General features: G+C 50.6%; 1 protein-coding gene across 1 annotated transcript in view; it reads right to left on the bottom strand.

The window, feature by feature from the left end:
* FRMD4A (FERM domain containing 4A) overlaps positions 1 to 22,866 on the bottom strand; it is a 217,079-nt gene that overhangs the window by 24,867 nt on the left and 169,346 nt on the right. The window contains exons 15-18 of the mRNA XM_047066791.1: positions 10,417 to 10,550; positions 6,556 to 6,678; positions 3,087 to 3,315; positions 489 to 545 (exon numbers count right to left, since the gene is read on the bottom strand). Of these exons, the coding sequence (XP_046922747.1) occupies positions 489 to 545; positions 3,087 to 3,315; positions 6,556 to 6,678; positions 10,417 to 10,550 (543 nt within the window). The remainder of the gene's footprint in view (positions 1 to 488; positions 546 to 3,086; positions 3,316 to 6,555; positions 6,679 to 10,416; positions 10,551 to 22,866) is intronic.

The following is a 22,866-nucleotide window of genomic DNA, read 5'->3' on the forward strand; positions in this document are numbered from 1 at the left end:
AGTTAAAACTGTGGGGCGCCTGGGTGGCTCTGTTGGTCAAGCATTCAACTTCGGCTCAGTCATCATCTCACGGTTCTGTGAGTTCCAGCCCCGCATCAGGCTCTCTGCTGTCAGCGTGGAGCCCGCTTCGGATGCTGTCTCCCTCTCTCTGCGCTTCCCTACCTCGTGCACGCATGTTCGCTCTCAAAAATAGACACTAAAAAAATTTTTTTTAATGCGGTTTTGGCAACTATAAAACAGAGAACACCGTTCATGGACCTCACCTCCTACCTCTGGGCCATGGGAAACACCGAAGTTCCTACAGACCCGAGCTGACGCGGTGCCCACCTACCCCCAAGTGGGTGAGTGCTGTGAACCAGGGACTGGCAGGGCACCCCGCTATCACCTCAGCCTGGCTCTGGTCTTCCCACCGGGCTGTGCCAGACTGCATACAGCTTAATCCCCGTTAATCCGTGTCCGAGTTCTGAAGCAGGAAACGGACAACCTACCATCCTCTAGCACAAGGGCATCTGAGAGGGAGCTGTCTTCACTGGCAATATTTCCATCTGAGAAGAGAAAGAGCAAGAGTCTATGAGTTCAGCCCACCCTTAGACAAAGACCTACTTGTAAAAATCATACGTCTGGGACCGTCCCACATCCTCCTCTTTCTAACCAGAAAGAACACACGGAGTACAATCAAAATGCTGTTTGGCATTTCCTTTGACAGTCCCTGGGGTGGGTCATTAGCTCATCCCTCGCTCCTGACACCGCGATGTGCCAGTCTTTGTGTATCTGCACTCTTGTTTCACTGGACCCTGCCGTGCCGAGCAGCTTAATATCCAGGATAAAGGCTGCCCGGCCTGGTCAAGCCACATCGTTGTCCCGGCCCGATCTCAGGGCATGTTCCAACCCAACCAAAGGCAGTGAACTGCTATGTATTTGGTACGCGCGAAACTAGCTAAGGACTTGGCTTTGGTCTTGTGGCAATAAATGTCTTCTCCGTAAACTTCTTAAGTCGTTAGTGGTGAACGCAGGCTGCTAACTATAGCTTCTATCTCTCCAAAGCTTATTTTTATAGATACTAGTTAACCATGAGAACGTGCCCAAGGGGGAGCCAGTAAAATAGGCCTCCCCTCTTAACATCTAGGGAAACTGAGGCCACCGAGGGGGAGTGGTTTGTCTGGAGTTGCTCTGTTCAAAACGAGCAAAGGTCCCAATCTGAAGTTCCAAGTTTAGTGTTTTAGCTCTTGAAATAAAACACCAGGGGTGCCTGTGTGGCTCAGTCAATTAAACGTCTGAGTTTGGCTCAGGTCATGATCTCACGGTTCGTGGGTTTGAGCCCCGGGTCAAGCTCTGTGCTGACGGCTCGGAGCCTGGAGCCTGCTTCCGATTCTGTGTCTCCCTCTTTCCCTGCCCCTCCCCCACTCATGCTCTGCCTCTCTTGCTCTCGGAAAATGTTAAAACAAAAACAAAAACAAAAACAAAAACAAAAAGAAAAGAAATAAAACACCAGACTAAGGAACTAAGAAGAACTGTAATTATTCCTCTAATTCAAGTGTGGCAGAAACATTTTGAGGCGGTGGCAAAATAAAGTATATTCTTGAGCACTTAAAAACAATAGCTGCAAATTTGCATGGGACCGTGTGCCGCTGGGACAGATACTTGTTTAAATATGAATTCTGTTGTCAGCGCTCACAGAACCGCCTGGGCCGGGCAGGCCGGGAACCAGGCTCTTCTGGGGCCGACCAGTGACGGGTCTGTCCCTGTGGTACCCCTCCCAAACTTGGCTCTGGCGACCGTGCTGGAGGTTTCTGCAGAGCTGGGCCTCCCCAAGGAGGTCTCACAGAGGCCTCAGACGGAGAAAGGCTGGCTGACTGCAGCTCTGTTAAGACGTGGGCAAGCAAGTGACAAAGTCTTGGCCAAGGCCAACAGGGCAGGATGGGGAAAGATGGTTATTCCAAATTTCCTAGAAGAAAGGATTTTTTTTTTTTTTTAACGGTCTCTTGTTTTTCTAAACTACGAAGTTATTTTATTTGTATTGTTTGGTGGGATGGGGGCAACTGGGGGGCAGAGGCCCTGGTAGAGCCTTGCTTCCCTCGTTTGCCCACATTTTAAGGTGACACAATTGTGCTCTACGTATGTTATAAGTACATATGATTTATACGTATGTAATTGTGGTAAAATATACACGCCGTAAAATGTACTGTTTTAACCGTTTTTAGCTGAACAGGTCAGTGCTGTTAAGTATATTTACACTACTGTGCAACCATCACCATCCCTTGAACTTTTTCATTTTTCCTAACAAAACCTGTACCCATGAAACACTAACTCCCCATTCCGCCTCCCCCTCCAGCCCCTGGTCACCTCTATCCCACTTTCTATCTTCCCGAAGAAGTATTTGCAACATGCGTGAACCATGAAGGAGTATCTGACGTAGGTTTCAAAGAGTTTGCTGACATAGGAAAGAAGGATTAAAACAGTTTGGGGGACTCGACGGCCGTGGGTGGATTCGGGGGGGTTTCTTTCTAGCATTTGCCAAATGTAATCACCCGAGCTTCTAAACCCTCCTGACCAGGAGTCGTGACCTCAGGACTCTAGACAATCAGAGTGGGGTGGCCCAGTCCTCCCGGGGTTCGGCTTTGGGACAGGGGGCCCTTGGAGACAGCCCGTCTGTGGAGGACACAGGCTCGGCGGGGGTGCTGGCTCGCAGCGGACCCCAGCCACCCTCTCTCCTTCCAGACACGGGCAGGGTGATCAGGTCCCCGAGGACATCAGAACCTGGGCAGGCACGGTTGGCTGAGCCTAGCTCCCGGTGAGGGCCGATGAGAGCATGTAGCTCATGGCTGCTGGCTCTCCCAGGGCACAGCGGACAGGGATCCGGACAGCTCGGTTTGTGGGATCCTCTGGTGTGGACCTGAACACGCTGTGTTGTTCCTATCTGGTTACCGGGCCTTATGAGCTTCACTTTCTGGACCAAAAATAAGGCACGGGGGGTTAAACAGCTTGCGCAGGTCATGCAGGGAGCCAGCTGTGGACCCGCTCTCGGGGCTGGTGCTGGTGCCAGTGTCCAGGGGCCCCTGTGGGGAGCGGGCTTAGTTAGCACTGACCGGCGATGATCAGCGAAGCCCTCTGCGTGGGTTTCTTCCCAGACTTGATGCGGTTCTCGTTGATGGCATTCTCGATCTCCTGCAGCTTCCTCAGTGCGTTCAGGTAAGAGGTTTTCCTTTGTTTCTTCAGTTTTTTGCTGACGTTGGGGTCACTGGCGAGGCGGCGGGCGGCCTCTGTAATCTGGGATTGAATGGCAAATTCCCGTTCCAGGCGTTCCAGCTCGGCCTCCTGTGGGAGGGAGACACGGGCTTACACTCGGTGGGACGCGGGGCAGGGGGACACCGCCTCCCCACCCCTGCCCCAGGGCCAGCGAGCCCTACTCTTTGGGAGACACGCATCCGAGGAAATCAGCAAGGCCCGGGGCCTAGCCCCAACCTCGCCTGACCCTGCAATGGCCCTTCTCCTAAAACCTCTGGCAGCTAGTGCCCGGGGCACCCCCACTTTCGAGACTCTTGGCTCCCGTTACCTTTAGGAGACAAGTGTCGGTCTCTCCACTGGTGGCATCATTGAGAAGCAGATTCCCCTGCCGCAGGCGGGGGGCCACCTGCCTCGGTTACCACCATCCCCACTGCAAGGTTCGTGGACACCAAGCCCTCGTGGAAATTCGGAGCCTGTCTGGTTGGCGCTTCTCACCATCCCGGGCAGGGGGTGCGGTGGGTTCACCGACAGGAGCTCACACGTGTGTGACTCCCCATCCTCGCACTCGTGCCCTCTGTCTCTCGTATTTTGAGCCCTCTGTGCTGGGACGTACCCCGCTCACCGGGATCTCTCTCGGAAGCCCTTCGTGCCAGCTCCGGCCGTGCCCACACCTGCTTGTTCTCAGCAGCTCTGGGCTGGGAGGCGCGGACAGGGGGGCGCAGCAGCCCTGCTTCGGGGCGCTCTCCTTCCTCCCCTGGGGCACCTCCCTCCGGCCTGCCGGCTGTGGCTGCCAGAAAACAGCCTGGCGGACGCAGCGGCTGAACGGGGATGGCGTGCCCCCCGCCGCCTCTCCGCTGCTCGGCAGAGGGGTGTTCAAGTACCTGCCCGCGAGGCCCGGGGAGGCCACCCGTGCATCCTGCCCCAGGCGATCCGCAGCCTTGCAAAAACGTGACAGGAAGCGACCTAATCACGTGGGAACCCATCACCACGTCTGTCGGGATGGACAGATCTCTCCAGCTCAGGGCCGGATAAAAAAGGCTCGCCTGTGGGAGGCACGCACCAGGCCGACAGCCTCCATCCATCCAACACAGAACTCTTAGCCGGATTCATTTCCTGTTGAGGGGAGTGGGGCCCAGGAGGGAGGAGGAGGTGAAGATTACACAGAACTGTTCAGGAGATTGATAAACTCCTTCCGGTTCCTTCCAGGGCTGGCTGCACTTGTTCCCCGGAGGGAGAAGAATATGGAAATGGATTCCCGCCCGGGGTCTTGAAACAAACAAGTCACCGAGGACAAAGGCTGCTCTGTGCGGGTAACTCCTGCTAGCAGCTGCTCCCGGGTGGTTAGGAGAGCCCTGGCCCGAGACCGCCCCAGTGTGGGAGCCCAGGACGCGCTCTCGCCCCTTCAGCAGAGACGAGCACAGAGCCGCGGGGCTGCCTGTCCAGATGGCAGCCTGCTGTGTGAACGGGGAGCCAAGTGCGTGGCTGCCTGCTGCGTGAATGGGGAAGCCAAGTATGTTCCCAGGAGAGACAGAGGCAGGACGGAGCTGGGGGTGGGAGAGCTCTTCGCTTCCTAGAATAGCTCTGTGCATGTTCGTGCCAACTTGGGGGTCCTTCCTTTCACTCAGTCTGGACTGATCTATGCAGGGACAGGGAAGGAAGACAGGGCTGCACATGAGCTTCTCAGGAAAGGACAGTCCTCTCTTCCTGGACAGTGTGAGGGAGCCGCTGGTGAGAAGGCCCTCGGGGCTGCGGGAAGAACAACGGTGCACTCGCGAAGGTGGGGTCTGCTCTTGTAAGTTTAGTGCCAGGCGTCTGTCCGGCCTAAGGGCATGGCAGTTCCTCAGGCAATCCTGCCGACAGCCGGGTTTGAAAAACGCCCAACCGGGTGGTCTCCTGAATCCCACCCACCCTCACCCCCCACCTCGTCCTGACCCCGAGCCATGCATCCCCGCTGTTTCCTCTCTGCTCAGCAACTCTTGGCCGCTGAGCGCGATTAAGCAGGTGTTAAGTAGCAAGTTAAGTGTTTCTCAGGCTCAGAGATGTAAGGATTGGGAAGTTTATCTTCTGGAAGAGCAGCTTGTGATGTGGATGAAGCTTCTGAGGTGTCTACCAGTCCCCCCGGGGACCCGCCAGTGCCAATCTCAGACTGATCCCCTGCTGGCGGCTGCAGGGCACTTGTGTCCCCTTGGGATTCACCCTCACACTCACCCACCGCGGGTGTGACACAAGAATGTGAGCTCCCCCCGATCACTTTTTAGAGTCTGTGCATGGAAACACATACATGGCATTCCCTCCTCCATTGGCTTTGATGCCTGTCCTTTTAAGCCCTCTGTTCAAGAGCATTTTCATCAGTAGCTTCATTCAGAATAAATCTGGAAAGACATTTCCTGGACATGGCCTTGAGGCCTAAAGGTTTGCCTGGCCTTGAATCTCTCTTGGTCTGAGGCTGGATAGCTTATTAACCGGAGGGAGACCCAAGACTCTCCCCCCGCCCCCCTCCCCAGTCCTGACCTCTCCAGCCCCAGCCCCCCACCAACATTTAGTGCCAAAGAGGATGAAAAAGCAAAGCTTCAGTGGGTCCCCTAAAAGTAGACGAGTGACATTAGGAGGGCCCAGCATCTTGCTGAAAGTCTGGTAGCACTTTTCGCAGCAACGTGAAGTTAAGGCCATCGAGGGCAGACCCTGCTGTCTTTCCCCCCGACAACGGGGTGCCTGCACCCGTTTGCTTCTCTGGTGGTTTTCTTCCACATTGTGCTGGGCTCCCAGTAACAAAGGGTCGGGAGGTCCTTAAAAAGACAGGCCCAAGTGTGTGCTGCTGGGATGTTCTCCCAAGCTTAACGTAGCCACTTGTGACAGGCCTATCATGTTCCACACACAACTTCCACAGAAATCAAAATGCTTACTGAGAAGTCCGCGTGGTGCCCTGTCTTCCTTACCTGTCCCTGCATAGATCAGTCCAGAATCAGTGAAAGGAAGTACCCCCGAGTTGGCACGAACATGCACAGAGCTATTCTAGGAAGGAAGAGCTCTCCCGTCCCCAGCTCCGTCCTGCCTCTGTCTCCCCTGGGAGCACACCTGGCTTCCCTGTGCACACAGCAGGCAGCCACGCACTTGGCTCCCCGTTCACAGAGGAGCAAGGTAACTAATCCCAGGGAGGGGAGCCCCTCACTGACTAACCAGCTAGCTTAAAAGGTGAGATACCCCGGAGCAAAAGGGAAAAGGCATCTGGCATCAGGGAGAATGAAGAAACGGTTACAGAAAGTCTGGAAGCCCTAACACGTGGGACAAATATGGCTGATGTGGCAGAATCCAACAACATCAAGGACACACCTCTCCTTTGGGCAGGATTTTCTGTTCATCCAGTTTGAAGGCCGTCCCGATTCTTCTGCGAACGATGGGTGGTTCCTCCCCCGGGTCCAAGGGATACTCAATGGGCAGTTTGCCTGTCAACTCCTGCGTACGTGCAAGAGCAGGAGAGAGAAGAGAAATCAGAGGAAGGCACGCGCTTGAGTTCCAGGATGCACGTGTGCACACACACGTACACTTTGGTGCATAGATTCCGTGCACATATTCGAAACAGTCGCCTTTAGTGACGCACCTAAGAGCTCCTGAAACGCAATTTCATGTCTCAGAAAAACTGTAGGAACAGTCCTTTCTTTACAGAACCGATGTGTTTTGGGGCGCCTGGGTGGCTCAGTCGGTTGAGCATCCAACTCTTGATTTTGGCTCAGGTCATGATCCCAGCGTCATGGGCTCAAGACCAGCTTCAGGCTGTGCATTGGGATTCTCTCTCTCCCCCCCACCCCCCACCTCTGGCCCTCCCCCGCTCGCACTTTCTCTAAAAAAAAACCCAAAAAAACAAAAAACCCCAAAACAAACCCAAACAAACCAAAACCAAAACCAAAAAATCAATAGAAATGGATTTCTAGAGTTTCAATAGAAACTGAAACTTTAATCTATGTTACTGTCAAGGGCATTAAAAAAGATCTGTTGTGTGTTCTCAGCTCTAGAAATCTAACTGTGTGAGTATGAGGACACTGAATTTAGTTGACAGATCACCACAGTGACAATGATCCTGGCTGACGCTGAGGTCTGTGGATGATTCAGGATTAGAACTAGGCTCCATTGTAGGGATGACGTCTGGGAATAAAGATCAGATTTGAGTCAGTGGCTACTCCACTGGTAGAGCCAGGGCATCAACAGCACGGGGTCACTTCCAGGGACCAAGGGAACGTGGGACGGCCACTGTGCATCTCCACTGCACAGGGTCCGCTTCCAGGCAAAGCCCAGCCCCGGGTTGCCAGTCGTCAGTCCATGTCTACAGGGCACAGAGACTCCAGGGGCCACTCTGATAAGAAGAGCTCGGCTGTCCGTCTGCACAAAGAGCTTTTGTGCAGGCAGCCCAGTACGAGCGGCCGGTGGGTGGGACAGCTCCACACGTGGGACCCCAGGTGTTGACCCACCTTTTTTTTTTTTAATTTTTAAATAATGTTTCTTTTGAGAGAGGGACCACGAGCAGGGGACGGGCAGAGAGAGAGGGAGACACAGAATATGAATCAGGCCCCAGGCTCTGAGATGTTGGCACAGAGCCCGACGCGGGGCCTGGACCCACAAACCATGAGATCATGACCTGAGCCGAAGTCGGACGCTCAACCGACTGAGCCGCCCAGGCGTCTGGACCCACTTTCTATAGGAGGACTGATCTGGCCTTTCCCCACCGCTATATGTGTGTGTGCATACATTGGAGTGTATGTGTGTGCACTGGGTGTGTGTGTACTGGTGTGTGTGTGCACTAGGCTGTGGATGTGGATGCACTGGGGTGTGTGTGCGACTAGGGTGTGTGTGCGTGTGTGTGTGAATGTATAAGCACAGGCAGCTCCCTCTCCTGGGTCTCTTTCCTTCTGTGTTCAGGCGACCAGGAAATGAACTCTTGGACTTTTAACTCCTCACTGTAAGCATTTCACAACATAATGGCCAACTACTGAGTATGAAATGCTCTGCAATTTTCTTCCCGGTTTTCTAAAACAGGGAACATGGTTCAAATGTCTCCAAAGTAGTTTTGTGTTTATTCTGCAACACTTTTATCTGCTTCCCTAAAAGCCTGCCTGTAAATAACACAATACACTGGGGGTTTTATATTCTTAGGACTTTCGTTTTTTTACCTCGAAACTTAGAAAAAGGAGGGGAATGTGATTTAACCTGGCCATTTGACTTAGAACCCCAAAGTGTCTGTGGTTTTGCACCAAACTGGATTCAAAAATGAGGCTACTGGTTTCCCACCATCCCCTTGAAGGCGTTTGAGTCAAGCCCTTCTTTCTCCATGACTCGTCTGATTTCACATGGAACCAGACCCGCACGGGGCAGGGGCGCTTTCACGAGCTGAGCTCTCGTGGAGGGGTGGTCGGCCTGGTTCCTTCTGCTCTTACGTTGCTCACATCCTGCCGCACTGCACGGCATTCGGGCCGCCTGGCGCCCCAGCGGACAAACGGGGCTCCTCGAGAGGGAGCTGAGGGCGTGTGGTGCGTGTGACACAGACAAAGAGCGGGGCAGTTACTGAGAAAGTTCTCCCGCCCCTTCGCTGCGGGGGAGTCGGGAGACTAGCTGAGCAAGCACAGAAGCAATCTGTTTCCTGAGAGGTTATTTCTTCCACCCAACTTGTTTGCTGGTGTCGACACTCTGAGAAGCGGGAGCTCGGTTTCCCTCATTTTGCTTTTATTTTAAGAGAGACAGTGAGACCTTTATAATGCATGCTAACCTTGCCCTGACAGGCTTCTCCAATTTTCGGATGCTGATTCCCTGCTGGGTTTAGGGACGTTTCCTTTACTAAAAACAAAACAAGGCTTTACAAATTATTAAATGCAGACAGACACCCAAGCCCATATTTTTTCATTGCTTTCAGCACAGTCTCTATAAAAAGGTTGCTAATGCTAAGACTATCAGGGAGCAGATCCTCTGGCCGGGCCGGCTGCTTTCCAAAGCTTTGCAGTGCATTTGTGCTCATGTGGGTCGGCTTCGAGCAGGCTCGGGTTTAAATCAAGCCAGCGCGCAATTAAGCCAAGATGAAAAGTAATGCGATCTCATTCTATAGCCCCTTGTTTCACTCTTCCTGCGACAAGGCACTGGGGCTGGGAGGGGAGGGGAGGACACTCGTCAGCTCAGGAACCTCTTTTGCTTCCCATTCCGAACTGTTTCACCAACAGAGCTCTTTGTATAAGGTTAAGCCGAGCACGGTCGCCCTCCCCAGGGTGCCCGCATCCATGTGTGTGCGTACGCAACCCCCCCCCCCGCCCCGCACAGTAATGAATTAAACAACCAACTTTTCTGGGGTGCCCGGGTGGCTCAGTTGGGTAAGCGTTCGACTTCGGCTCAGGTCATGATCTCACGGCTCGTGGGTTCGAGCTCTGTGTCAGGCTCTGTGCTGACAGCTCGAAGCCCGGAGCCTGCTTCGGATCCTGGGTCTCCCTCTCTCTGCCCCCTCCCCAACTCGTGCTCTCTCTCTCTCAAAAATAAATAAATGTTAAACAAATACAGACAGTGGGGGGGGGGGGCGAGGCACAGGGCCAAAATCCCAAGGAAACTCGAGCCTGGTGTATAGAGGCTTGAGGAAGCATTGCTTTCCGTACAATTTAAAAATCTCACCAGGCTAAGACTTCATTTAAAGAAAAAGTGAAAGAAACACCAGATCATGAGTTTTAAAGGGGATCGTATATCAAGTGAAACCTTGGTTTCCTTGCTGATCTCCACCGAGGTCTCTCAATAGGATTTCCCAAGATAAATGTGAAATATAATCAAGACAAACAAGCACCACCATGGCCATAAACTCAGGCACAAAAATTTTAGTTACATGGTGGCAAGCCAGTCTCTCCATTGAGGGAGTATCACAGGAGGAGACGCCTTATAAACTATGGTGCACCGAGTACTTATACGGGACTGCCATTACGGTCATTTGGGTTCCAGTGGGGGTCCCCTTTAGGATTCGGGCAGAGCCACTTATTAATTGCTGTCCTAGTGGTTCATTAAGGCCCACTCCTGTTCGTCACAGAGCACTGGCGGGGCTGTGAGTGTCCCACATCTGTGGACCAGGAGAGGTCCCGCCTCCCTCTTATGCTGTCCGTGTGATCCCCAGCTTTGCCTTTTCTAACTATGCGAGGACAGAGGAGGACACACACGCACAAAACGTGAACTGCTTACAGCTTCTCGAAGGCAGAGCTTTTTCAGTTCCTCCAGCCGCTGGCGGAGAGTTTCTTCCAGAGCTTCCTGCCTGGACTTCAAGGCGGCCAGCATGTCTTTCTTGGCCGACTGAGAGCTATCGGATTCCTGAGAACCTGTCAATAAACAGTGGGGTTAGTAGAGCAGCGGAAGGGGGAGACACATCTGGACCGCGGAGAACCTCCCTGGAGCCCATACTGGGGAGGTGGGTCTCGCCCAGGAATCATGGGAGGGGGACATAAAACAGGTGTTGCCGAGTCCCAGGTGCGAGGAGCCAATTCTTGGCCCTCAGTGGAGTTTACAGCTGCCCAGAGGACTGGCAGGGAAATTTACACCCCTGAAAAAGAAGTTTGTCTTTCTTGATTACCTCAAGATATGTGGTATATACCTGTCTTAATTCGCTAGCGTGTTCTGATAGCCTTTACACAGTGAAGGGGGAAGTTCAGTCCAAGCCAGTCATTTGAATGCACACCTTTAATTTCCTTTTTTCCCTTTAAAAAGTTCAAAGAGGCTGCATGTTTCTCATAAAAAACTTGAAAATCGAGACATGCACAAAAGTAGTCTGTAAGTAAGTCCCCCAGAGATAACCACCGTTACGCTTTTTTTCTTTTGACCTTTTTATCTCAGTGCATAGCTTTCAAGAATAAAATTTGATTTTCATTATACATTTTTTAACGTAATACTGGATCACGAGCACCATCCCTCCTGATGAAAGTTATACGTATTTTACCACGCAGGGTGGAAGTATCTGCGTGACGATTCAAGCAGCAGACAGCTAGATAGGAAATCTTGGTGGAAGGCAAACTGTGAACCAAACTCGAAAGGAAAATAAGCTAGAATGCCAACTGGAGGAATGTAGGTTGGACCAAAAAAACACTTTCCGGGCCACAGTCTTTGCATTCTGAAGCGGGTTTCCAGCAGTGAAGCTATTCTGCATTTCTACCTTGGTGGGTTCCAACAAGGCCCACCGACGCCCTGGGAATGGAGAAGCTCGTAATTACTTTGCTTCTCATGCCCACAGAGACGGACAGGTGTTATCAGGTATGCGCTCCAGGGGCTTGGATGACGATGCCATTTGCGAGAGCATCAAACAACGCCGAATACCTAGGGGTAAGTCTAGTGAAAGATGTGCGAGATCTCTACAGTGAAACTCTACCCTGCAGAGGAACGATGAAGAGGTCTACCATGGTCATGGATTGGAAGCCTGATGTAAAGATGTCAGTGCTCCAGGAATTAAACAAGACAATCTTTGCAATCCCAGTAAAAGTTCCAGCGGGATTTTCTGGGGAGAGGTGGGTAGGGATTGTATTTCCATATGGAACATTTCGGGATAATTCAGCGATCAGATGACAGATGTGAGAACAATGCAACTGAAATCGCTAGACTCAACTGTTCTCTTCCAAGGGTAAAGAAAGCATCTCAGAATCCTAAGTCTAGAAAGGTCTTTCATGCCTTTGTGTCACAAAGCTCTGCTATACTCACATCATCCTTCTAAATACACTATTCTACACTTTCTTACTTAGTCTTTCAGCAAGAAACCCCATTTTTACCCCCTCAGTTACCCCTCAGTTACCATGCAGGTAGATTCCTATAACCCTAATACTCAAAAAGTCTTATGGCTAAGTACATTTTGACTCCAACTTGGGCTTTTTACTTTTCTCCTCCACCCCATCTTAGCTTGAAATAGAGACGATCTCTCACGGCAGGAATGTACCACCTTTATGCCTCCACAGTAGCTAATAAATATGAGCTGGAACAAACACACACATAAATGTCATCAGCCATAAACTTGGATGCTATAATTAAAGTGCAGTTCAGCCTGGTAAAGAGAACTCGTACCTGTGAGCACCTAGAAGTTATAGAACCTGCCTTCCAAACTTTCAATAATTTTTGCAGCTCTTCCCCAGTTTCGTCATGCTCAGCTGCAGGACTCCAAGTTCAATCGGAAACCCAAACAAAGAGCCTTGAATCTTACTAAGGCTCCCATTTCCTCATGGTTGTCAGACATTAAGCTGTTACACTCACGCAACACATCGCTGGGACAATACCGCAGTCTCCCCTTCTGATACGGCTCGGGTTTTGTTACCTCTGTAGGTCAATTACCCTGCGCTCGTCAGTACTCAGCTACCTCTAGGGTACACCCACCCAAGGAAGCACAGCTCAGTCACCCGGCATCTTAATCTGGTTCTCCTGGCGACAGTCACCAATCAAAATGGAAGACACAGGGACACCTAATGGGCTTCCCTCTGCTCCATCATCTAAGGCGTTAGTAACGACGTGAAGTAAAGGTTGGGAAGAAGTCAGACTTCAGATTAAAAAAAAAACAGGCCTGGGGCGTCTGGGTGGCTCAGTCGGTTAAGCATCTGACTTCGGCTCAGGTCGTGATCTCACAGTTCATGGGTTTGAGCCCCGCTTCAGGCTCTGTGCTGACAGCTCAGAGCCTGGAGCCTGCCTCGGATTCTGTGTCTCCCTCTCTCTCTGCCCCTCCCCGGCTCACGCTCTGTCTCTGTCTCTCGAGAATAAATAAATGTAAAAAATAAATTAAAAAAACAGGCCTGGGGAAACCTGGACCCAATTAGATTAAAGGATTTCTAGCTCCAGTGAAAAATTCACTGTTTTCCCTTTCACCCCTGCCTAACCCCTCGATAGGAAATGATGATTTATTAAGTCTGAGGATTCAGTGTGTCCAAGGATGGCAGAAATCACAGGAACGTTGGACTCTGGGAGTCCAACATCCAACATGTTTGGATGATCTGGTCTCTCAGCTTTGGTGCTGAATTATAGGGCTCATTAGCGCCACTTAAATTATTATTATTTATTATAATTAGTCCAAATACCAAACCCACATAAGAGAGAGTGGATGGCTCAAGAGGCCCTTATCTTTATCTGAAACCACCAACACTGGCTGGCTCTGTTTCCTGCCTTTTTTCTGAAAATTGCCTTATGAGGACTATACCAAGTAAAAGTTTTACAAAGTAACTGAGCTGGCCCTGGACTGGCCATGAAGATTTTTTTTTTAGCGGTAACTGGATGGTGAGTAGACAGTAAAACAGATCTGGCTTTGATGGGCTCTAAACCACGCATGAGTTGTGCGACCTTGGGCAAATGACCCGCCCTCCTTAATCTGTTGCAAAGACTAAACGAGACCACGCACATACAGCACTTATCACTGTGCCTGGAAAAGGTAAGTCCTCAAGATCTCGGGTAGATTTAACAGGAGTGAAACACACAGTAGAACTAGAAAGAAAGAGACCATTGAAACTACCTCCTCCTTCTTGCTCAAGAAAAGACCTCACTCTGCAATTCAGCATACAAAGGCAGTATTTTCAAACTGTTTCTTGAGCCCCTGAGTCTGCAAATTATGCTTCTGGAGCCACTGCACATGGGGGTGGGAACAAGGTCAAGGAGATTCCGGGGTTCAGGGGCCCCACTCCAGGCTCCTTGGGCCAGGGAGTTCTGTATTTATCTGTTTTATGCATTTGAAAAGAGGCTCCCAGGGCATGTTTCTTTAAAGGAAACCCTTGGGGAAGGGTTCTGAGCCTGTGGGGCTGTTACCCGGAACCAGGCAAACATGGCCACCACAAGATGAAGTGGCCAAGTGCCCAGCGGCAAGGGTACCCAAGTAACAGTACCACAGAGGGAAGCTCAGGGGCATCAGGAGAAGGAGCCCCAGGTCTCTGTGATGCCGAGGGGCTTCTTACCCCCTCCACAGGTGCCCTTGGGCATTCCCTGTCATGGGGGACACATACGAGGGAGGCCAGCAAGAGAGCCTCGAGTGGGCTGGGATTCACGAATTCACTCTTACTCTCCTCAAGTGACAGAGAATGACTCTGGAAGAAAGGAAGAAATTCAATCAGGGAAGGGCCTCGGGAGGTCAACGGGAGTCTTACAACAGAAAGGTTCATGAATAAAGAATGATTCTAGATGGAGAAATCATTGACCTGATGAAAGATACAGAAGTTCTCTGTTGCTATGATTTACCCATTGCTGGTTATCTGAACACCTATACGTCTTTGCAAATGGATCACTCTGAGGTTGCTAGTTTCGCCTTTTGGAAGCTATAAAGAAGTAAAGCTGCTATCTTTCAGAGGAGCAGTGATGGACAAGGAAGGACCTGGGTTTCCATCACGTGTCTGCTATGAAATGGTGTCAGACCTCGGGGTCACTAACTTCTTGGAGCCCTCATGTCCCCATCCAGAAGATGACCAACTAACCAACCTCCAAGATGGCTCCAAACACGGGGAATTTATTACTTAACAAACAGCTTACTTAAGTACCTCCCTCTTGTCTCCTTCAGTCCTTTCCTCAATTGTCACAAAAGTAACCTTACACACAGTGTCAACCTCCCTCCTCTTGACCAGCCCCACCTCCGGATAAGACAAACACTAGGCCAACTCTGGTCCCACGCTCAGTTACTGGAAGGGAACGTCCAATTATCAACCAGCACTGAAAGGGCCGGGTTACCTCTCCATCTTATCGACAGACCAAAGCACACGTGTGTAAGTCTGGATGCTAAAAAAGCAGTTACTCTGAGCCATCTTTGGGATCAACGAAGCAGGAGGGTGGTTGGAACCATCCGAGAAGAGCAAGGTTTCAGACTTTATGGGTCGGCAAAACAGTAGCCAAGTGCCACTTGGAAAGGGCTGTCCACACACATGATGAATCCGTACGGGAGCAAAAAAGAAAGCGGCGGCGATGGGAGTGTGTTTTGAAAGAGACAAGTAATTCGTTAACACCCGGTTGTCCAAAGTTTGAAGCAGCACCACGCTTCTGGAAGGGGTGAGGTGAATATTCTTCAGAAAACACACCCAGAAGACAGAAGTAGAAGAAGACGCAAGTCTACAAACCAGTGGGTGAGTCAGCAGGTCTGGGCTTGTGTCCCAGCTCTGCGACGCACTAGCCGCCGGGCCTTGGCAACGTGACACAAGGCCTCTCAGCCTCCGATTCCTCCCCTAAGATACAGGAACGGAAAGGGGACCTTCTTCACAAGTTGGGGGGAACCAATGAGAGAATGCCTCAGACATGCTGAGAGAGCTTAGAACACAACAGATGTTACATGAGCATTAGTTTTTGTACTCAACAGTGTTCCTGGCCTTCATGGGGAGTTGGCACGCCAATTGGACAAGAGGAAGGCTAGTTAGCGGGTAGGCAAGAGGCGGGCAAGGCTGGTGGGAGGCAGGTACTACCACTGCCCTGTCCATCAGGACACTGGGAGGGTGGGGGTGAGGGGTGGGGAGGGAACCAGGGAGGGAGTGGCTTTTCACAGACTCCTGACAGAAGTTTCCCCTGTGCTACGGTTCACACAACCCTCACCAAAACACCATCCCTGTTTTCGCAGAAGAGGTCACTAGGACGTAGGGAGGCAGGGCTGGGATTCCAGCTGGGTGGCTCTGTTTGGTCCGCCTCACACCCGCAAGGAAACGGTAGGGGCGCAGGAACTTTCTGTCTCGGTCACTGCTGGGCTGCTGCAGTAGGAGAACCGTGTGGTGCGCAATCATATCTGCCTTTCACCCCTAGACTCTTTCCACATCCCGCGTGGAGTAAAACGCAGGCCGCAGGAAGGGGGAGAAGGAGCCGAGGGGTTCTTCGGGTGAGCCACTGAAGAACACGCATCGGTGAGCAAGGCGGGGGTGGTGGTGGAGGAGACAGGTGATTCGACGTCACCTGAGGCCCGACCCTCAGAGAGCACGGGGTGGGGTGGGTGGTGAAAAGCTGCCTATGAGGAAGAGGCCGGAGATCAGCAAGGCCACCTGAAGGAGAGAGGGAACAGCATACGGGAGGGAGCCCTCACCTCAGGGCCAACTGGGTAATCCACCCAGGAAGCTATCACCTCCAGTCTAATCGGCTGAAATGCTCTCTGTGCTCCATTGCCAGCCAATCAGATCAGCGCCCCAGGAAGCCTTCCTGGTTACTGCTGTCAACTGTATGTTTGCAGGAGACTGGACTGAAAACACAATCTTTCGGGTTGGGCTATTTATTATTTTTTTTTATTTTGTTTGTTTTTTTTTTTTTTTTTACGTTTGTTTACTTTTGATAGAGACAGAGCACAAGTGGGGGAGGGGCAGAGAGAGAAGGAGACCCAGGATCCGAAGCAGGCTCCAGGCTCCGAGCTGTCAGCCCAGAGCCCGACGCGGGGCTCGAGCTCCAAAACCGCGAGATCATGACCTGAGTCCAAGCCGGATGCTTAACACACTGAGCCACCCAGGCGCCCCTTGGCTCTTTACTATTATGTTTCAACCTGAATCCAAAGAATTTTGATAGAAACAGGTCACTAATAATTTAGGGATTAATTTAGGTGGGGGAAGAGGGAAACCCCGGACCTCACAGAGGACCATTCCTATCCATCCAGCCACAGCCAGAGAACCTGCCTGATGCGTTCAAGGCCAGAAAGTCGCTTTTGGTGCCTATCTGGGAATCTTCTGAGGGCGTTACTGATACCATGGGACCAGCGCCGCAGATGTTCCCGGCAGAGATGTGGTAAAAACCTGTCCCACGGCTCTGGAGGAACAGCCTCCTCACTTTCTTACTTTCCAGCCGGGGGACACCTCACCCGGTGGGCAGCCAGTTGCCTGGGGCAGGATGTGGGGGTGGGGAACACCAGCTCCCCTCCAGCCGGCAAACACATGCACGGATATCCTCGTTCAGCTGCGATGGAGAATTTGCTCCAATCTTTCCAAAGACCCTGGGCCGCTCGGCAGCGGATGTGAGTAACCATCCCCTGAAGAACACATTGTCAGGAACTGTGGCTCATCTCTTTTTTACACAGATGGGATCCTGACTAAGAGCCCCCCGATCTCGGGAGACAGAAGGGGTGCTTTCCTCTTTGAAAAGAGGGGAAATTTGAAACAGTCCCCCCAGGAAGAAAGAAATCTGTTATCCTAAAAGGAAGGGAAGGAAAGGACAATCTGTCTTGTTTCAGTCTTCAAGGAAAAAGAAAATGAAGAAGCGTATTCCCAGCCGATCTGTTAAAAGCTGCAAGGCAAAGTTTTGGCTGACACCTCGAGAACAAATATGAGGGAGAGGTCTCAACTCTTCCTCGTGATGAACAGACAGGCATCTTCCTTAGGAGTCCTCAGTTAGGAGTTCCTGACACAAAAGATGTCCTGAGAGGCCATGGGAAATGCTGTCACACTGCGGATTTTTCGGGTTAAACGTGTGATCTCTGGAGACCATCTCCAAGAATTAAAGGGGGTTTTTAATGTGAAAAACATATGCCTGGACAACTTCTCATCGGGCTCAGCAATTATAAGTCCACCTGAACGAGTAGTGGAATGGAAGCACCTGGGTGGCGGGTAGGGATCTCTGCGACAGTTTTACCGTGTGGCCGTTTCACTGCTCAGGGGCACTTTCGACAATGGGTGGAGAGGACAAATATAACGGGGGGTGGGGAGGGCTGAATAGTTGACTATAAAAATTAGCAGCAGTATCTAATAAAAATATTGAGTTCGATATCCATTTCAAACTACTGTTTATGGGTAACTCACATGGTTCCCCCTTTCTCTTATATTGTGAAATGAGGGGCTTGATCTTTCCAGCTCCCAGACTCTAATTCCGCGGCGGCATCGAAAGCGCTGGGCTGAATGGGAACACAGCGATGCCTATGAGGGACCACAGGGGTATTTATTTTCCAGTGTTTAAAATTTCAGCGCTGGACAGGAGCCTGCTTAGGTTATACGTGCTTACTCCGCTCGGGTTCTCTTTACTCTTTACTATTCTTTTGGTACTAATACCCAAGGGCAGAAAGAGATCACTGTAAATGACTTACTCAGGCTCTTTTCCCCTAACAGGCGGGCAGAAAGGGACCACCGGTCTCCCTCCTTTCTCAGCTTTGACTCCGGCCCATCCCGCTCAAGCAAAGCCCAGACCCAGCCATCCCACAGGACAGGTGTCACCCCTCACTGGTTGCCCGGTCCGGCGTGAGCACACCCTGGCAGAACCCCAGCCCTCTGGCAGGGCCTGTGCGGCTGTGCCCGCCTGCAGAGCACGGAGGTTATGGCCCAAATTAAAGCCCCTGGAATCCTCCAAAAGGAGGCAGGGAGCTGCTACCAGAGAACTTTAAGAGGCTGGAGAGAGACACAGGGAGGAAACAGAGTGAGAGCAAGAAAGAAAGGAAAACAAACAAGAAAAAAAAAAAACCCACACAAACCAAAAGACAATGTGATTTGTACCGGCGCGAGGCAATGTGTGTTGACCTGAATACAGCCGTGACCGTAAAGCTGGCTGACGCCTATCAGATCAGCTCTCTGTAGGGAGAGATGTCAGATAGCTGGCATCCTCATTGTTACATTAGTTATTAATAAACTTCCTGACAATGGAAGGAAGTGCCAACACTCAGAGAATGAGAATGTGAGAACGGGTGAGTAATGCCTGTGGACGGATCCCAGGCAAAGCGAGGGCCCCGCGCTTCGCACACGTTTTCCCCCAGAACGGCGAGTGTCAGAGCTGGGGCGTGATCGCAGGCGGCAGGGTTTGCCCCGGTGCTGTTTGTTTAAACCAAAGATCCCTCACCACATGCTTCGCAATCCTGCTGATCACAACGACAAAGAGGACTCAACTGCCAACTCATTAATCACCCAGCCCGGCTCCTATTTATAGACACAGCACATCCTTTTGTTTTGTAGCAAACGCGCGGCTTATGCCCCTGGATTTTCAGTCAAGAAGCCAGTGCCAGTCTCCTTGTTTCATCTCAGAGGGGACACACAGTACCATCTTTTTGTCCGGGTGGTTAACGAGACAAGCCACATGGGCCTGCAGAACACAAGGTATTTCCCAAGCTGTGCACCATTTTCTTTAAAAAGGCTGAGAGTCGTCCGAGCGGCTCTGTCAGTTAAGCATCTGACTTCCGATCAGGTCATGATCTCACGGTTCATGAGTTCAAGCCCCACGTTAGGCTCTGTGCTGACAGCTCAGAACCTGGAGCCTGTTTGGGATGCTGTGTCTCCCTCTCTCTCTCTGTGCCTCCCCCACTCACACTCTGTCCCCCTCTCAAAAATAAATAAATACTAAAAAAAAAACAAACTTTTTTTAAAGGCTGAGAGCACGGGGTGCCTGGGTGGCTCAACTGGTTGAACGTCTGACTTCATCTCAGGACATGAGCTCACGGTTTGTGAGTTCGAGCCCCATGTTGGGATCTGTGGTGACAGCTCAGAGCCTGGAACCTGCTTCAGATTCTGGGTCTCCTTCTCACTCTGCCCCTCCCCCACCTTGTGCACAGCATACCCTCTCTCTTTCTCTCTTTCTCAAAAAAAAAAAAAAAGGTTGAGGGCAAAACCAGGTCTCCCTTAGCCCCTACATGCCCCACTGACATCAGAATTGTTCCGTTCTGGCAAGTCGTCCCAACAATGCTTAGGACAAGCCTACGCGCTCTCCCACTTTTGGACGAGCTATGGAAAGGCTGTGCGTGTTCAGCTACCAGGACAAGTACAGCTGTTGTTTTCTTTGTTTTTTGTTTGGTTATTACATGTTCTGTCCCTCTCCAATCTTTTCTGAGATACCAAGAAATGGGGGAAGGGAAGAGAGGAACAAACCCCTTTGAAGTCCCGCAAAAAAGATGCCAGGTGCTTTTTTTTTTTTTTGAACGCTGAAAACATCATAACCGAGTGGTTTGAATTCATAGTTGTCCTCTGTAACTCTGTCTGAGCCTCTGCAAACGAGTTACCTGAGGCACCAATGAGCAAAAGCAATGGAGGAGACGTGTTGGCGAATCTGGAGGGAACCCGCAGGCTCCCCCAGGACGGAGTGAAGAGTGCCCACAGCAGTCAGGCAGGGGGTTTACGCAGCGTCCAGCCACGCACGGTGTGTGACGAGGCCAAGATGGCACCCGGCTCGTGGAGGGCAGGGGGAGCGGGTCTGTCGGCCTGGCTTGGCAGCCTGAGCTGCCTCGACATCCCTTCTTGCAGGGGGACTCTGCGAAGACCTCACCATCTCTCAGCTGATGTATTCTGGGGACAAGGGTCCTCACATCCTTTTTGAGCCTGGTCCCCAGGGCCTTTCCGCAAATGAATTTGGGATATGGGTTCTATAACCTTCCTACAGTGTGAACTGCATTCGGTGTCCTAACACGTATATTCCTTTTTTTTTTTTTTTATTTTTTTTTTCAACGTTTTTATTTATTTTTGGGACAGAGAGAGACAGAGCATGAATTGGGGAGGGGCAGAGAGAGAGGGAGACACAGAATCGGAAACAGGCTCCAGGCTCTGAGCCATCAGCCCAGAGCCTGACGCGGGGCTCGAACTCACAGACCGCGAGATCGTGACCTGGCTGAAGTCGGACGCTTAACCGACTGCGCCACCCAGGCGCCCCAACACGTATATTCCTTTTATTCCAACACAGGTCTTGCCTCCTGGGCTTGGATGGTTCACTACCTCTAAGGGTCTCTCCTGGGGACAGGGGCCTATAGATCTTATGTGAGAGAGTCCTATGTATCATCACTGAAGAATTTGGGGTGGGGGGCTTAGCACTAAGCCTTAATAAATCATTTCAACTACGTGGACCTTTTTTTTTTTAATGCTAGCCCTGTGGCTCAGGGCATTAGCAAATGTAGACTTCCAACTTCTTTAATAAATAGCAACGACATGGCTTTGTTTCTTTAGCAACTCATACCTCAGATGCCAAGTACTGGACGTCAGTAATTTTAAAGGTATTTACATGCCTTTAAATAGGAAAACAGCCTTCAAAGTTACTAACAGCTTGGAAATATTTTCTCTGTTGACATCAATAAACAGTATGAAACAGTTTGAGGAGAGGGGCTCTAGCTTTCTAAGTGTTGTGCATTGCACCAAGCAAGGTTTGGGAGCTAAAGAAAGAGCTCATCCCACAACAATATTACAGTGTTACGAGGGTCAGCTACACCCCAATTTGGGCACAGATAAGGGTGAAACAGTGGATAGAAGACAGCAAGGATGAACGATATTTGACAAATTTAATCTCTCAAGGTCTGAGGCCAGTAGATAAAGTGATACAGTACATTCCAAAGGAGAGTATCAGTGGCGGGTATGTGACAGTTCTAGGCAAGGCCCAAGAAACCATGAGCTCCAGGAACACAGATGATCCTAGGGGCGCCTGGGTGGCTCAGTCGGTTAAACATCTGACTTCGGCACAGGTCACGATCTCAAAGTTCATGGGTTTGAGCCCCGTGTCAGGCTCTGTGCTGACAGCTCAGAGCCTGGAGCCTGCTTCGGATTCTGTGTCTCCCCCGCTCTCTGCCCCTCCCCCGCTCACGTGCAGTCTCCCCAAAATGAATAAACATTAAAAAAATTTTTTAAAAAAGGAACATAGATGATCCTTAAAATGGACCACGTGCAAGATTTTTACTACTATTTTTCAGATTTTAATTTCAATAATCCTATACCACTGACATTGGTTTTGGCAAGGATTTTTTGGATCTAATGCCAAAATCAAAGGTACCCGAAGTAAAAATGAACAAGGGGGATTACAGCAAACTAAAAAGCTTTTGCACAGTAAAGGAAACCATCAACACAACAAAAAGGCAACCTCCTGAATGGGGGAAGATATTTGCAAGTCATATAACTGATAAGGGATTAATATCCAAAATACATAAAGAACTCCTACAACTCACCAGCAAAGAACCCACACAACCCAATTCACAAATGGGCAGAGGATCGGAACACACATTTTCCCAAAGACATGCAAATGGCCGACAAACACATGAAAAGATACTCAATGTCGCTCGTCACACGCCAGGGAATGCAAATCAAAACCACAGTGAGAAACCACCTCACACCTGTCACAACGGCCAGAGTCAAAAAGACAAGAAACAACCAGTGTTGGCAACTGTGGAAAAAAAGGAACTCTCATGCACTGTTGGTGGCAATGCCAACGGGTGCAGTCACTGTGGGGAACAGTATGGAGGTTCTTCCAAAATTTAAAAATAGAGCTACCATATGATCCGGTAATCCCAGTACTGGGTATTTATCTGGAGAGAATGAAAACACTAACTCAAAAAGACAGACCTATCCCTACATCCACGGCAGCGTTATTTACAACAAAATATGGCAACAACCCATCCATGAAGGGATCAAGAAGATGTGGCATATCCGTACAATGGAATATTATTCAGCCTTTAAAAACGAAATCTCACCTTTTTGGGATAACCCAGATGGACCTTGAGGGCACTGAGTTAGGTGGAGTATGTCAGAGAAACAAGTATCGTATAATCTCACTTATATGTGGAACTTAAAAAAAAAAAAAAAAACAACACAAAAAACCCAGAACTGAATCTCATAGATACAGAGAGCAGATTGGTGGTTGACAGAGGCTGGGGTTCAGAAGGTACGTGTTTCTAGTTACAAGTCAAGGAAATGTAATGTTACATTTTTTTTTGAATCGTGTTTGGAGTACCTACTGGATGTCAGGCCCTGAGCTAGAAGTAGAAAAAAGGATTTTCAAATGAGGACTCAGTTCTCAAAATGT

The sequence above is a fragment of the Lynx rufus genome, unplaced genomic scaffold (genome assembly GCF_022079265.1).
Source record: "Lynx rufus isolate CCGP_SWC_20201006 ecotype Redwood Valley unplaced genomic scaffold, mLynRuf1.p SCAF_7, whole genome shotgun sequence".
Classification (NCBI taxonomy): domain Eukaryota; kingdom Metazoa; phylum Chordata; class Mammalia; order Carnivora; family Felidae; genus Lynx; species Lynx rufus.